The 15,528-nt window shown below is 47.2% G+C and overlaps 1 protein-coding gene across 18 annotated transcripts in view; it reads right to left on the reverse strand.

Moving 5' to 3' along the window:
* The window catches only part of PARD3 (par-3 family cell polarity regulator), a 629,043-nt gene extending 616,020 nt beyond the window's left edge, over positions 1-13,023 (reverse strand). For 8 of the 18 annotated variants that reach the window (XM_081228693.1, XM_081228694.1, XM_081228702.1 and 5 more), the window contains exon 1: positions 12,828-13,022. In XM_081228693.1, coding sequence (XP_081084819.1) covers positions 12,828-12,947 — 120 coding nt within the window. In that variant the 5' untranslated portion in view covers positions 12,948-13,022. Of the gene's footprint in view, positions 1-12,827 lie in introns of all 18 variants that reach the window. The other 10 variants (XM_081228686.1, XM_081228701.1, XM_081228699.1 and 7 more) reach the window with 2 other exon arrangements.
* Between the last annotated feature and the right edge of the window lie 2,505 nt (positions 13,024-15,528).

The raw sequence follows: 15,528 nt of genomic DNA on the forward strand, positions 1-15,528 counted from the left end.
GTGCCCCGGTCCGGGAAGATCCCACATGCCGTGGAGCGGCTGGGCCCGTGAGCCATGGCCGCTGAGCCTGCGCGTCCGGAGCCTGTGCTCCGCAACGGGAGAGGCCACAACAGTGAGAGGCCCGCCTACCACAAAAAAAATAAATAAAGAAGTGAGTGACTACAAAAGAAATGAAAATGTACAGATTGGGCCATTGTCACTTAAGTGACAAGCCTGTGAGCACCCTGGCTGATCCTCTCAACTTGTGTTCTGGAAATTTCCACGCACAGCTACAAGGCAGCAGGTCCCAGGTCACATAACACAACAACTCCAAAAGGCCTGGAGGCTGCTCTAAACCAGAGGTTCTCCACCCTGGCGGCACAGAGAACACCCAAGGAGCTTCGAAGCAATATAAGCATCCACCCCGGCCTGGAGATCTGATTCCCGTGGCTCGTGGGGAGCCTGGGCATCTGGTTCTTAAAACCCTGCAGCCAGGGTTGAGAGCAACTGCTCTGGAACCATCCGGGGATCTGGCCAAAATGCAGATTCTGAGAGAGTCTGGGATGGGATCCATGATTCTCTATTTCTAACAAGCTTCCAAGCAAAGCCAGTGCTGCTGGTCCACAGACCACACCTGAGCAGCAAGGGGCTTCGACATCTAGCCAAGCACACAGGAGCCTCCTCGACCCAACCGACTCCGTCATCCTGAAGGTGCACTTCTTCCTTATGCGCATGAGCCACTCAAGGAAACCCAGGTCAGAAAACAACCTGTCCTCTCTGATGGGCACTGTTTAGTCTTTCTTCTGGAACAGCACAGACTCTCCAGCCAGAGGGGTCACATCAGATGTACAATTTTTTGCCACTTTCTTAATCCAATTTAGCCCAAGCGTCCTCACCCGTAAACTCGGAGTTGCATCACTACCACCCCAAGGGATTAAGGAATACACTGGGAGCACGAGCCCAGCACCTAGGGCCTGATGCACAAAATGTCCCAAAGCGCTAACCGTGACTCTTGATGATAAGGGTATCACTGCTTCTATCTCCAGATACTATTGTGTCCTGGTTCCCCTCCTGCCTGTCAGAAACTCCTCAGTGAATTAGGACTGAGAAGACATGATGGGGATCACTGTTAAAGGTACTTTCTCAGCAGCTCTCCAACCTGATAGGCAGAAAAATAATGCCCTTGATACAGCACCTCTTGTGCAAGAGCTTTCGATCATCCATCCTGACCTAAAAAGCTTATTGACACCAAAAGCAAAGACCGACCTGAAAATACCCCTCCCCTGGATCTGTAGAGGAAGCAGCCTCCCTCCTCGTAGGTGGAAAAGCAGCCCAGAACCAAAAACTCCTCTGCTTTAGATTAAAATCCCACGCCAACCACCTATCAAAGCAGATCTGTCTAAAACTCTCCCAGGTAAAAGAGTAAAACTTAAATGTTCTCAGCAAGCATAAAGAAAGAAATATGCGAGGTGATGGATGTGTTAGTTAACTCGATGGCGGGGAAAGTCTGCACAATGTATACATGTATCAAATCATGGTATACGCTTTAAATATGCTACAATTTTATTTGTCAATTATACTTCAATAAAGCTGGGGTGGGGGGGAACTCTCCCAGAGTTACTTCTCTACAGTTTTGTTATAAAATGCTGGGGTATTCTGGAAAGGTTTTGAAAGCACCATTCATCACTTTCATTACAAAGCACAAAAACACAGGAAATTGTGAATGGAAAAGATATGTATAAATTCCAATCTCCCATGCTGCTGCATCTCTTTTTCATGTCCTGTATTTGAAACAAAAGCTTTGGATTTCAAATGCACTCACGTGACACGGTGTTTACAAACAAATACGGGAAGGGATCAAAGTCAAAATATGGATGTTGCACAACTAGATAAGCTTTATGGTTTTAATCACTACCTAGCAACTTCCCTAAGAACATATGCAGAGAGGGAGGAAGCATTCCTTTAACTAATAAGAGGTTTAAAGTCCTCAAAGACAGGAAGACGACTCTCAATATTGTGGTGGGGAAGAGGTATATGAGAAGAGGTGGTCCCCTTGAGCACAAAGCCAGCTGAGTTGTGATGACTTGGCAAGACTGACAGGGTAGTACGGCCACACCCAGAGCAAGCCTCCCGGATTCCACTCCTGGGTTCAGGATGATACACAGGTCAATTCTTCTTGGGTGAAGTCTTCAGGTGACTGGCATTGGGTGCCTTTAGCTGAACTAAGGTATTACAAGTCGCATCAATCTGCCAACCCTTACAACTACCTACCCAAGCAAAAGATGCTCTGTGTTCACTGACTGCTGATGCAGTTGCCCAGAATCACCATCTTAATGATCCAGAGGAGTAAAGAAGTGTTATCCATCTATCTTTGTTATCTAAAGAAGTGGGCACGTGAATTATAGAGGCCTATATAATAAAGGATTAGAGGGGTCCAAAAATGTCGACTTTCAGGTGGTGGTGTGATGAATTGGGAGATTAGGATTGACATATATACACTAATATGTATAAAATGGACAACTAATAAGAACCTGCTGTATAAAGAAATAAATAAAATTAAATTTTAAAAAAATGTCGACTTTCCCATTTTATTTTATAACTCATTATCTCTTTGAGCTCCAGGGTATTCTCAGAACTACTACTAGTAATTAAAAGCTAAAGGTCTTTAAAACATCTGTACATTTTATAAATATCAATAGTATCTACAATTTCTAGTTTTACTCTTTCCAAGTTTCAAAACATTTTTTAATGGAAAAATGTGTAACCAGTGCCTTTTAAAATACTGTAAATACAGCAAAGAAATTTTCCATCATCTCCATTCATCTAGCAGTATGGCAGCCACAATTATTTTAGAAAATAACAAGGGCTAGTAGTAGAAAAAGCAACACAGTTAAGATAGACAAACACACTTCTTGATCTGTAAAAGGATCAGCTTTAACTACTGGGTTATCAGAACATTCTTTTTCCCTATTTCCAATTGATTTATTAGTAAATACTAAAACTGGAATTTCTATAGTACTTTTATGAAGAAAGTAGTAACTCTTTAACAAATCATCTTGAAAAATGACAACTGGTATCATACATCAAATAAAAATCAAGTTGACTTTATGAATTAGCTATTAAAAGTGTGCCTAATCTATGTGTAAAACTTGAGACAAAGAAAAAGATCTAAAATTGACTAAGAGTCTATAATATGGCAGGGGGATTATCTACATTAAATCCCTTGATCTTCATTACTGCCAACAAAATAAAACATTCCCAAATTACAGATGAGAAAACTAAGGCTCACAGAGCTGGTGGGACTTGCCAAAGTTCAAAACTACTGTGGCCAAAACCAAAAACTAGAAAAGCTCTTCCACTATGGACATCTTTGGAGCATCTAAATCAATGTCACTGGGATTTTATTTCTCAAACCGCAGAAGAAAGTTTTCGAAACTTTTAAGGGAGAACTTTTTTTACCAAACATTCCATTTCCCACATCTAGAGCAATTCTAGGGAGGATGAGAAGAAACAATTTAGAAGCATTTACTCAAGTGAGCCTTAGTCACTGGCAACCGTTCTTAGCAAAAACGAAAGAACAGTACAGTTCACATTTACTCCGTTTTACTTCCTACAATGCTTTTTTACATTCTCTCTTCATACCCTCACAACAATCCCATGAAGGACGTGGTATTAGAAGCCAAGGATCCTGGGCTTACAGAAGTTGCCGTTCTTGCTCTCAGACACACAAATGATGCAATCTGCTCTTCTGAATCCTGGCCCAGAGTGTGTCACACTGATGTGCCTGCCTCCCAGGAGGGAAAAAAAACACCCACCACCAAACTTTCCACTTCCAGCTAATTGTGTTTTTGCAAACATCTGTGTTTTTAACAAGTGGGTCATAAAATACAAAAGATAAAACTGACTCCACCATAAAAAGTTCAGGGTTTTATCAGCTTTCCAGGTTTCCTTGAAAAAAATATCCCTGATGGTATGGGCCTTCATAACTGAAAATATGACTCATTTCATATTTCTCAGGCAGTACAAATGCTGAAATGCCACCATCTTCCAGATGCAGTTGTCTAAAGAGTTATCAATCCAAATGAGGCACTTTCACTTGGAGATCCTCTTGATTTGTCTGAAAGGTTTTTTCCAGATCTCTAACAAAGTGGTAAAGATTCCAAATCCTACACTCAACTTTCATGGATTTGTGATTAGTCATATCCTGTGCGGTGGTACACCAGGAACCAATATCCTGCACGTTCCACCTCCTTCTTCTGCAGGTGCTGCTGGCTGGGATGAGAGAATCTCAGGTTAGCGTATAACCCTGCTGGGCAGGAACCTGGCTAACTATTATTCACATATGACTTTGCACACTGGATTTCAGAATTACAAATGATACATCTGAAATGCCTTTGTGTGGTCACTGGGAAATGGCTTTTTAATTCTGGATTCAATATTAGATTTAGAAAAAAATTATAACACGAACATGAAAAAACTTTCCCAGTTTTTACTGTATACTTAAAAGAACTAGAACAAAAAAGCCCATTCTCATATCAACCACTTACACAGAAATGGCACTCTCTTTTTTGTGTTTTTCATCTGTTAATACCACATATTTTCAGTATTCAGCAATTTTAGGTTTTTGATATACAGTGACTTGTTTTCTGAAATAAACATTGAGAAGGAAACACTGATTTTTATTGTAGAATATCTCAAAGAGGCCTTTTCAGAAACAGAAACCCTATCATACAGGGATGTAATACAGTAACAAGAAAAACTACACACCAGAAAAAAATAAATCTGGGTTCCAAAAAATTAAGTCTTACTGTTTCTGTATATTAAAGAACATTAAAAGTGGGAATAATATTGACCTGTCATCTCTAAAACCACTTAAATTTATACCACCATAGAAATACCAAGTTCATGAATAGATATGTGCGTGTATATGTACACATATACCAACCATTTAGAACCGTGCAGAAGCATACATTTAGTTTCGCTTCACAAAATGAATAGTCTTATTGTTACCTCTGACCATGTAATTTTATTTTAAAAGATACTTATCTTAGGACAGTAAGGAATTCTGAGGGACAGTCCAGGCGAAATACATACTAACTTTCAAACAGTATGTTTGACCTGGGGGCCAAGCCCATCATTTCAAAGTAAGAGAAGCAAAACACTCTCACAGGGAGGGCGGATGGAGTAGAGATCTACCCTGTCTGCACCTCTGAAAAGCCACTGCACACCACTCATGCCTCATGGTCCCACAGGCAGACAACCAACCATGCAGACTCGGGGTGGCTGTCACCGGGAAACAGACATCAGGAGCCCATCCCAGAATTTCTGAATATGAGAAGATGAAGATGGGAAAACTGGCACTCACAGAGCTTGTGAGATTTGCCAAAGCTCAAACCTACTGTCCAGAACCAAAAACTGGAGAAGCTCTTCCACAATGGACATCTTAGGGCATCTGAATCAACTGCCAGGGCAGCTGGTGAGCTGGGGAGGAAGGAATCTCTGGCTGAGGGAGAACAAGGCAGAACAGGTGAACGGTTAGTTGGTGAAGCCTTTAAAGGGGGGACCAGGGGACTCGGAGCCTCAGCAGTCGGGGGCTTAGCAGACAGCACCAGGATAGAGTAAGCAGGCTTGAGAAAGCAGGTTCACACACTGTATGGAAAACTCCTAAAAATAGCCAGTCTTCATTTGAGGTTTTTGAGTATCTCTGACACAGAAAAACACAGAAAAGTGCCATGCTTTACGGGACTCTCAGAACTATAAAATACATAAAAATGGAGCTTTGTTCATAGTGGCTTATGTAGTCTATTTTTTTAACATCTTTACTAAGACATAATAGTATTCCATAAAATTCACCCATTTAAAGTGTACAATTCAATGATGTTTAGTATATTCACAGAGGCATACAACCATTACCACTATCTAAATTTAGAACATTTTCATCACCCCAAAGACCAACCCCATCCCCACAAAGAGTCACTCACCATTACCCTCAACCCCCAAGCCCTGGCGACCACTACTCTACTTTCTATATCTATAGATTTGCCTACTTTGGTCATTTCGTATATAGGGACTCATACAATATGTGGGTCTTTATGACTGGCTTCCTTCACATAGAATAATGTTTACAAGGTGCATCTACAGCGAGGCATGTATCCTAACTTCATTTTTACGGCTTAATAATATTCTAATGTATGGATATACCACATTCTGTTCAGTTGAAGACTTGGCTTGTTCTATTTTTTGGCTGTTATGAATAATGTTGCCATGAACATTCATGTACATGTTTTTTGTGTAGACATGTGTTTTCATTTCTCGTGTGTGTATGTCTGTATGAGCTATTTCTGAGAGAAAAAAATTAAATAATTCACATTTCAAGTCACTTGGAATGAAGCTGGAAATTTTATTTCTAAGTTCCAATATGAGTTGATGGAGGAAAAAAGAATAGACAAAAGTAATATTTAACGACAAGAACCACATACAGATGGCAGGTCAGACACAGGAAGACACAGAGCCATGAAGGAAAGGCATTTTTACATAATCCTTCCAAATGGAAAAAAAATTTCAACAGGATAAAATAATGACTGAAAGACAAAAAATAATCACCTTTCTACTATGTTCACAGAGCTCTGCATTTCTTTTCATAAAGATTTTTCTATTTTCCATGTAAAACAGAAAAGATACCAAAAATCGGTACAATGTATAAATTTCCTGAGTCCCTGCTCTACTGCCATTGACCTTGGTGGCAGCCAGGACTGCTGCGTGAGTGGCCGAGCAGGAGGAAAGCCCCCTGTGTGGGCCTAGCCACCCACCTCCACCCCGTGGAAAAGCACCTCCACTTGTGGAAAGCACCTTCCTGGACCAATTGTACATATTTCTTTCCATCTTTGAAAAAATGCAGAAGGCTCTGTTCATCTTTCAAGTGTCTGCCATCACCCACCTGCATCCAGCTCTACAGGGAGGTACAAACCTCAAAGGACGGGCGGGGATTCTGTGCAAATGGGGCTCTGAACCTCACCTCCGCACCCAGTTCACCAGCATTCACCGTGAACCAAGAAGCACCTCCCATCGCCAGACTCTCCCTGTGACTCTCAGATCCTAAACATTTCTGTTTACTCCTGGAACTTACCCATGGGTCCCAGCTGACAGTTTTAGAGGCGCCAGACGCAGCATAGGTGTGTTTCAGGGCCAGATTCCCGCACTGCCCTGGCCACCTGCCTTGACCCAGGCCCAATGCAAACCCCAGGACTGATCGCTCTGCTCAGTCTGAAAAAGGGACCAAACTCCCTGAAAACAGCCGACACAAAAGAATAACTTTCAGATACTCCAAAGTCACACTAAATCACACTAAATCTGAGTTTCAATGACAATCTCTTTGTACTACTATGCCAAACATACCAAACCTTAAAGTCCTTAAAATTACACAGTCTCCGAAGCAAACGTGCACTTTTTGTGTGAGAATACGTGCCGTGTATTTGTTCTCAACTTCGTCCATCTACTCAACTTGTAAGATGACTACGTGGCAGATACTAGCCATACAGGTAAGACCGAGGTAGGGCCATCACCTTCAAGCGCCTCACCTGGAGGAGAAGGGGCACAGTTCTGTTCCGAAACAAACACACTGAAGCACCCACAGCAAAGCACGTTCCTCCAGGTGCGGGAAGCTCCGGAGACAAGCGCCCAGCAGGGAGAACCTCGGGCCGCCTTGGGATGCAGGGCCAGCTTGAACTGAGCTGAGGCTCCGAGATGAGTAGACAGGAAGTGAGCAAATGGTCCAGGTGGGAGAAACAGAAAATGCCAGAGCAAAGGCAGGAAAGTGCAAACAAGGCCAAGTGGGTAGGGGTGGGGTAGGGGGTCTGGGGAGGGAGAGGCTGGAGGCAAGAGGGGTCCTGCAAGGGGCAAGCCCTGCTGAGGCGGCAGACCTTGGCCTCTGGGGAAAGCGGGTGTCGAGGCCCTTAAGCAGAAGAGTACACGGAGAGTCGCATGTTAGAAAGATCAGCCTTTCAGACATGTTTGTTTATTTTTTTCCTTTCTGAAAGGGAAGGCGGAAGATGTTAATGAAATAATAAGATTTCGTTTCACTATTCAAGAATATGGTCATTCGAATTCTGCAACAATCTATTTTCCTAAAAGTTTCAATAAGCTCGTGAATGTGTAACAACATGCAGTCATCCATCTGTTCACGAGAAATCTCACACCAACCACAAGATTTGTCATAAAAACCAAGATTTACACGACTTTAGTAATCAACAGTCCTCCTCCCCCCCCAAAAAAAGGAAAGCACATTTTCAAAAGTTACTGCCCATAAATTTGTTATTTTTTTTAATAACAACAAATTGCTATTAAATAACTCTCACATAACTCTTCCATGCTCAAGGGACAGAGGCAGTGGCCCCAAAACCACAGGTCCAGAACGCCACCTAGGGTAAAGCCAATATCCACAACTTTTACGTTCCCTGCCTCATACACACCACACACACACACACACACACATAAATTTACTGCTCTGATTGTGGTGCTGCTTAGGCAAATATTACCACTTCTACCTATTCTTTAATTAAATTACACACTTTCTTCTTAAGCAAAGAGGAAAAACCCAAACAGGAAGAGCAGACTGCTTGGGAAAGCCCCGCAGGTAGTAAAACCATCCATCCAGTAAAACCCATTAGGGATCCAGAGGCAGTGCTGAGGAGCTTCCCATTCATCATCCCCTCAGTACTCACCGGAACCCTGCAAGGGAGTAACCCGTTTTAGAGGGGAGGAAATGAGGCTCTGTAGGGTTGGCGTGCCCAAGGTTCAACAGGGAAAACAGCTAGGTCTCCAAACCCAATCCAAAGCTCCCCCTGCCAGAAGAGGGCTATGGGTGGCAGGGGGGTGGCAGTGAGCTAAGAGGCTCCAGCCACCCCCCACCCTCACTTCTGCCTTTACCCCGTCTTCCCTCCACTACTCAGCAATCAGCAGTGTTTCTGTGGATGAACGCAACCCTGGTGGCCCTCCTCCCAGAGGAGCGCTTGTCCTGCCCAAACACCCCAGTCCTCCCCGGACCATCAGAGTGCAGGAAGTAACAGTGTCTTGCCCCAGCGTTGCCAGTCCTCCTCAGCTTGGTCCTGCCCCACCATCCGACAGGAAGGCAGCATAGGAGCCAAACTAGCCCTGATGCTCACCTGCAACGCCTCTCTCCCACGCCTCAGAATGGCAGCAACTCTCCAGATTCACACGCCTGGACCCTACCGAAGCCCTACAGACTGGGACACCTGGGCCAGGCAGGTGCTTCTGGAGGTCACCCCACTAACCAGTTAGGAAGCACCGTCCTAAATCCAGGCCAGCCTTCCCACATACTAAGCCCAAGGCAAACCCCCCAGGCCATAATGACCACTCCCGTCTCTGAAATCCAGAAGCAACTACTGTCTGTATGTACCACCCTGTTGCTAATTAATGCTACTGCCTACTGTTGTTTATACTTTAATATATTCACCGTCTCCCAGATTACATTCTTCCGCAGTGCAAGAATTTAGCCTTACATTTCTTCATAGAGCATGACATTTTGCATACAGTAGCCCTTCAACAAATTAACAATTAAAAAAAAAAAAAAAAAAAGCATGGAGGTTTTCTTATCTTTCTCCTAACCAGAGCTGGGATGCACAGCAGGAAAAATGGGAACTCTCAGAGCCAGCCCCAATCCACTCAGAATTAAGGAGCAGGCAAAGCCCTGAGAAGCCAAGTCACCACACTACAGAGTCCCGGCAGTTGATGCTCTGCACGCTGTGTCCATTGGGGATCATGGATGAGTCAGGCCACAGGTAGGAGAAGAAGGGTCACATACACAGCAAGTCCATGTAACATGGTCCTCAGTGTCCAGCAGAGCACCCTCCTTAGAGAAGGTCTGGATGAGGATGGGTGGATGGAGAAGAACAGCCAAAGCATTTTCACCCATCAGTGATCATAAACAGAAAACTATTTTTTCACTGGAGAAAAAAAAAATGCTATGAATAAGTGTAAGCCTTCAAATATCTGCTTATTGAGGACATTTCTGATATTAAGTCATGCCACTCCACTGCCCAGAAAAACTGATTTGCTTAACCTGAAAACAGCTCAAGTATAATGCCAAAAAATTAGCCCCATCACACCACAAAATGCTCTCTGCAGAGAAAGTCTTAGTGGCTTGGCATCTTTCTTTCTCTTTCCTTTTTCTTTTCTTTTTCTTTTTTTTTCTTTTCTTTTTTTTCCAGCTTATCTGGTTTTTATACAAAGCCATAAACATGATCTTCCCCCATTTTTCCCCACCAGATGGGAGTTCATCATGGCACATGTCACCTAGCAACCAAACACCACTCTACAGCTACCCAGTTACCCAATTCTTCATACAAAATTTATCTTGTTCTATTCAACAGTAAGGGGTAAGGAAGAGATAAGAGAATAAAAGTTAAAACAAGTGTTAATAAGTGTTTGCTTCATAATCATTTTAAACAGGGTGGGAGAAATGGGAAGAGTGACTGAAGTTTAATCTTAGCCATTACCTAATCATTTAAGAGGAAAAAATACAAATGGACCTGGAATAAACTCCAGCTCGTGCCAGAGGTGAGAGTCAACAGTCTTGTGATCCAATGAGTGAACTTTGTAGACCACAAAGCCCATTTTAAAACTTACCTGCTGAACTGTGAGTTGCACGTAAAGAGAACTTAAATAATTTTGGAAACCCCTGAATCATCTCTGAGTCATTTATCTCCAACTCCAACAATACCCTCACTCTCTGAGAATCACCCTTCCTTCCTTCCTTCTCCACCAGAAAAAGTAATCAATCTCATGCCTACCCTTCACAACTCAGCTGTTGTGCTCCTCTTGGGGTGCCTTCCCAGGCACCCTGCAAAAACTTGTGCTTCCTTTCCTGCTCCCCAGTCACTGTGAAACCACCACCACTGATACCTAAAATCAAAGTCCAGATCTCTCAGCGATACCTCTCAACTCCATCTAGAAGACACCCCAGAGGCCTGTCTTCTTCCCACTGCACCACGACTCGCCAGTCCAAACGCCCTCACTTGGAGGACTGTGGAGCCCCTTTCCTAAACTCCCACAGTCCAATTTCCACAAGCAGCCAGTGGGTCCCGCAGGTGTCCAGCACCCAGAACAATGCCTTGGACATGGCAAACGCTTAAGAATTTCTGTGGAACATACAAATGACTCAAACAACTACATTTGTATCTCCCAAACAAGCTGTTCGACCAACATGCATCATGTGCATAATGAAATCTGACTAATTTTAAGCATGTAAATGTTTAAGCATGTAAATGACTAATTTTAAGCATGTAAATTTTAAATTAAGCATGTAAGCAAAGAAATGTCGATCACCCCTCCCTACTCAGGAACCTGGACACACTGCAGAGTATATATTACTGTATTTCTCGTTCCTTGCACGATTTATTTTGTTGGTTTCCTGAGTACATATGCAACCTGACTTATTAATATAGAACATTTAGATCACAAACTGTCATTCATAAACAGTGCTTTAAAATGCTAAACATGGGTTTAGAGGGGTTTTCCCCCTTGACAGTGGTTCAAGATAAACAGGTGCCCAATTTCCACTAATTTTATTTGATTTTCAATGAGTTCAACCAACTGTAAAGAACATTTTAGAGCCGTTAAGTAAAGTCAACATCTTCCATCATTGTGTCAGGTTCTTAAACGTTCCCAAGATTATCTTTAAAAGGCCAAATTTATGCTATTTTTCTCTATACTAAAAACAACAGTGTAAAAAGTATTTTTCCCCTTAATTTCTGAGACTTTGGAGAATGTCACCCCAGCACCCTGTCTACGCTCAATCAGGCTTGCCAAAGCCACCGTCCCTCTCACCTGCGACCCCCCAAACCCCCAGGACGCAAACCACTCCAAGATTGGGGACAAAAAGGAAATTCTGAAAGTGAACATGCTTTCCACCAAACGTTACTCTGCCGCAAAGGAAATATCCTCAGGTGCTGGGGAGAAACTTGGGAGGCGTGGGCTGTTGTCAAACAGACACAGACGATAAAACAATTTAACAAGATGCCTTTTCACTTCTGACACATTGTACAGGAATGCAGTGAAGTGGAGACAATGTTATCACTCCACGGGGAAAAAGGGAAAGCTACTCAACTCCAGGCCCCGGCCGCGCGCGGCCCCGGCTCCACATGGAGCTCGTGGCAGACAGGTCAACGCGACGTGCCTGCAGGGAAAACTCGATATTCGGTGGCGGATTTAGGGGCTGTGCTCCTTCAAGGAGCCGTGCTCCGGCGCCTCTCGGTCACCGAGGTGCTGGGCTCCAGCGACGATCGCGAGCCAGTGGGAGCGGGTCGGTCCCCGCGCCGCGCCCCCATCCGCCCGGGACCCCCGCCTGGCACGCACGAGGGGCTCCCACTGCCCGGCGGGGGCCCAGAGGCACAAGCGAGCCAGCCACTCTCGCAGCGCGCGGAGCGAACTCTGCTCCACCAGGAAAGTTCCCTCGCCCGGCCTCCGCCCGCGGGCCTGGGCGGGGAGCCGGGGCCGCAGCCCGCGGCCGGGAACAGGCGCTCGGCCCGGCTCCGCGCGCCCCGGCGCGGCTCGGGCTCGGCTCCCGGGAGGCTCGGGGCGCTGGCGGCCGGGACCCGAGGGAGAGGCAGGGGCCGGGGCCCCGGGGCCGGGCGCGCGGAAGTTTGCGGCCCGCAGCCCGAGCGGGGGGCGCAGGCCGGGCCGGCCGCCGCGCGCTCCCTTTCCCCGCCTCCGCCTCCTCCTCCCCTTCCAGGAAGCGCCATATTGATCCCGGCGCCTTCCCTCCTCCCGCTCCTCCTCCCCTCCTCCGCCCCCCGGGCCGCCCGCCCCCGCCTGCGCCCCCGGCCCCTCACCTTGGCGATGGCCTTCCGGTAGCGGGTCACCGCTTGCTGGATGAGGCTGAAAACTTTCATGTGGCCGTCCCCGCACGGCACGACCACCCGGGTCCTCCCGAAGCACACGGTCACTTTCATGCCGCCGCCGCCGCCGCCGCGGGCCGGCCCGCGCCCCTCGGTGACCGCGGCCGGAGAGGCCGGAGCGCCCCGGGCCGGGGCGGCTGTACGCGGGGCGCGGGGCGCGGCGCGGGCGCGGGCGCGAGGCTAGGGGCCGAGGCCGGGGACCAGCTCGGCTCGCATGCCCGGCCCGCCGCCCTCGCCTCGCCTCGCCTCGCCTGGCCCGGGGCTCGCCCGCCTGTGCCCGCGCGGCGCCGCAGCCTCCGGCCACCTGTTCGGCGTGTCGTCGCGCTCGGCAGCAGGGCAGTGTGGCGCTGGCGCGGCGCTCGCTCCGGGCCGCGGGGGAGGGGATGGCGGCTAGGGGAGGGACGGGGAGGAGGGGCGGGGAGGGGAGAGGAGGGCAGGGACGCAGAGGGGAGGGGAGGAGAGCTGAGGGGAGGGGAGGGGAGGGGAGGGGAGGAGAGCAGAGAGGAGGGGAGGGACGCAGAGGGGAGGGGAGGAGAGCTGAGGGGAGGGGAGGGGAGCGGACGGGAGGGGAGGGGACGGGAGGGGAGGGGCGCGGCGGGCCCACAACACTGTGCACACGCGGCGACCTGGCGCGGGGCGCGGGGCGGAGCGCGCGGACGTCTCCCTCCGCCCGCTCCCTGCCAGCCCTCCGACCCCCAGCCAGGGCGCCGCAGCCCCCGACCTCCCGCAGCCTCTCTGGAGCCCTCCTTCCTTTGTCGCTGTGAACCCCCCTCCTCGGGCTGGAGGGGCTCGGGCGGAACCGCGGCAGACTTCTCGCGCCCCGGAGGGCTGGGTGCTCCCGCCCGGTTCCCTCCGCTCCCGCCCCCGGAGGCCAGCCTACGCGTTACCAGCAGAAATGAGGGGGCTGCTCTGCGGGGAGGCCTTTCTCCCGAGGCCACTACTGACCTTGAAGCTCCTGTGACCCCGGGTGACCCACCCGCTTCAACGAGTGCAGCTCAAACATCAGCAACTCACATCGTTTTATTTCTTAAAATTCTGCAACCCAAGCAATCTTAACGCAAAGTTATGAACAATACACTGAGAAGGCCGGCGCTGAACGCTGCCACCTCAGCCGCGGAGAGGAAAGCAACTCCGCAAGGAGTTACCTGCATGGGGACAGGCGACAGTTTAGAGGAACGGAGACCGAGTCAAGAAAAGTAACTGACGCTCCTCTGTCTCAGTTAGGGCAGGAATCTTGGTGATCCTTACAACTATGTGTCATTGTGTTGAAAGAATGGCAAATGTCAGCGGAGGGTTGTCGCCGGCCCAACGTCGTCCCAAACGATAGCGGATTCATTTTTGCCAGCGTTTCTAGGGTGTGTGAAAGCAATCAACAGCTCCGTGGGCTCAAGGAGAACTTCAGCAGGTAGAGCCGGAAGAGCTGGTGACCGTCCACCTCCCTTTTTAAACTAAGGAAACAGGACATTCATCTTTTCCAGGATCCCTGCACTTTCCCTGCCCCAGGTATACTGCGTTTTGTCATATAAAACATTGTACTTCCGCTCATCTTCAGGACTTGACCAATACAGTCCGTTGCCCTGGCAAAACAGTGCAATAAGTAGGCACTGTGTGTCAATATCCCACCTTACCCCAGGATGCTAAGGAGTGTTGAAATCACTTGCCCAAGGCCACAGAGAAAGCTTGAGGCGGACCCAGAAAGAGACCCCAGGTTTCTTTCCACACATTTCACGGAGAAAGCTCTCATACTCCTCTTCTGTTTAGCGGCAACGTTCAACTTTTCTACCCAATAATTAAGTTTGTGACAGCGATGACAACACATCTTGCTGAGGTCTTCTTGCTTCTTGTATTAATACTTGGACCCACAATAACAAGTACTGATAATTATAGATGTTGTTTCTATATTAATGCTTTGGGGAGGGAGGAGTATTCTAGTTTAGAGTAGGGCTTTCTGAAAATAGTTCTGATTGAAAGGCAAGTTTAGGCAGAGCCAGAGGAAATCAGATGTTGCTGGGATGTAGGTTCAGATCCTGATTCTACCATTTACTAGTGCCTTAGGCATGGCATTCAATCTCCTTCTAGCCTCAGTTTCATCTGCTGAAAAGTGGGACTGATGATTATGAAGATTAAATAATGAGGATTAAAGAAATACTGTATTAAGACACTTAGTACATGCTGCCGCATGGGAGTGTGTAGTTTAGTAAAGTCCAGTTACCATAGTGTAGGTGAAGGGTAACAAAGTCAGGACCAGACAGCAAAGGAGGATGCTGAGGGGGAAGAGAGAACCGGGGGTGGGGGGGTGGGCAGAGCCCAAGACTCAGAGAAATTGCTAGACGTGATACAGCTGTTCAGTGTCTGGACCAGGGCTCATGACTCTCAGGCCTGTACTCACTTCACTTTAATTCGATTCCACACGCAGTTAGAGAAGAACTTCCATGGGGAAAGCAGAATTTTCAAAGTGAGTAAGAAAAATATAGATTTTAGAATAAGATAGCTACTCCAATAACTGTAATTCAAGACATTAAATATTAAGTGCCAGCAAAGTGTTTACAGCAGTACAGAGGAGGGAGGCCTGCCTTCACAAAAGAAGCAGCACCCGGGTACCCCTGTACCACTTTACTTACATCAATTCCTTCCA

This window comes from Mesoplodon bidens (genome assembly GCF_964165515.1).
Source record: "Mesoplodon bidens genome assembly, chromosome: 3".
NCBI classification, from domain to species: Eukaryota; Metazoa; Chordata; class Mammalia; order Artiodactyla; family Ziphiidae; genus Mesoplodon; species Mesoplodon bidens.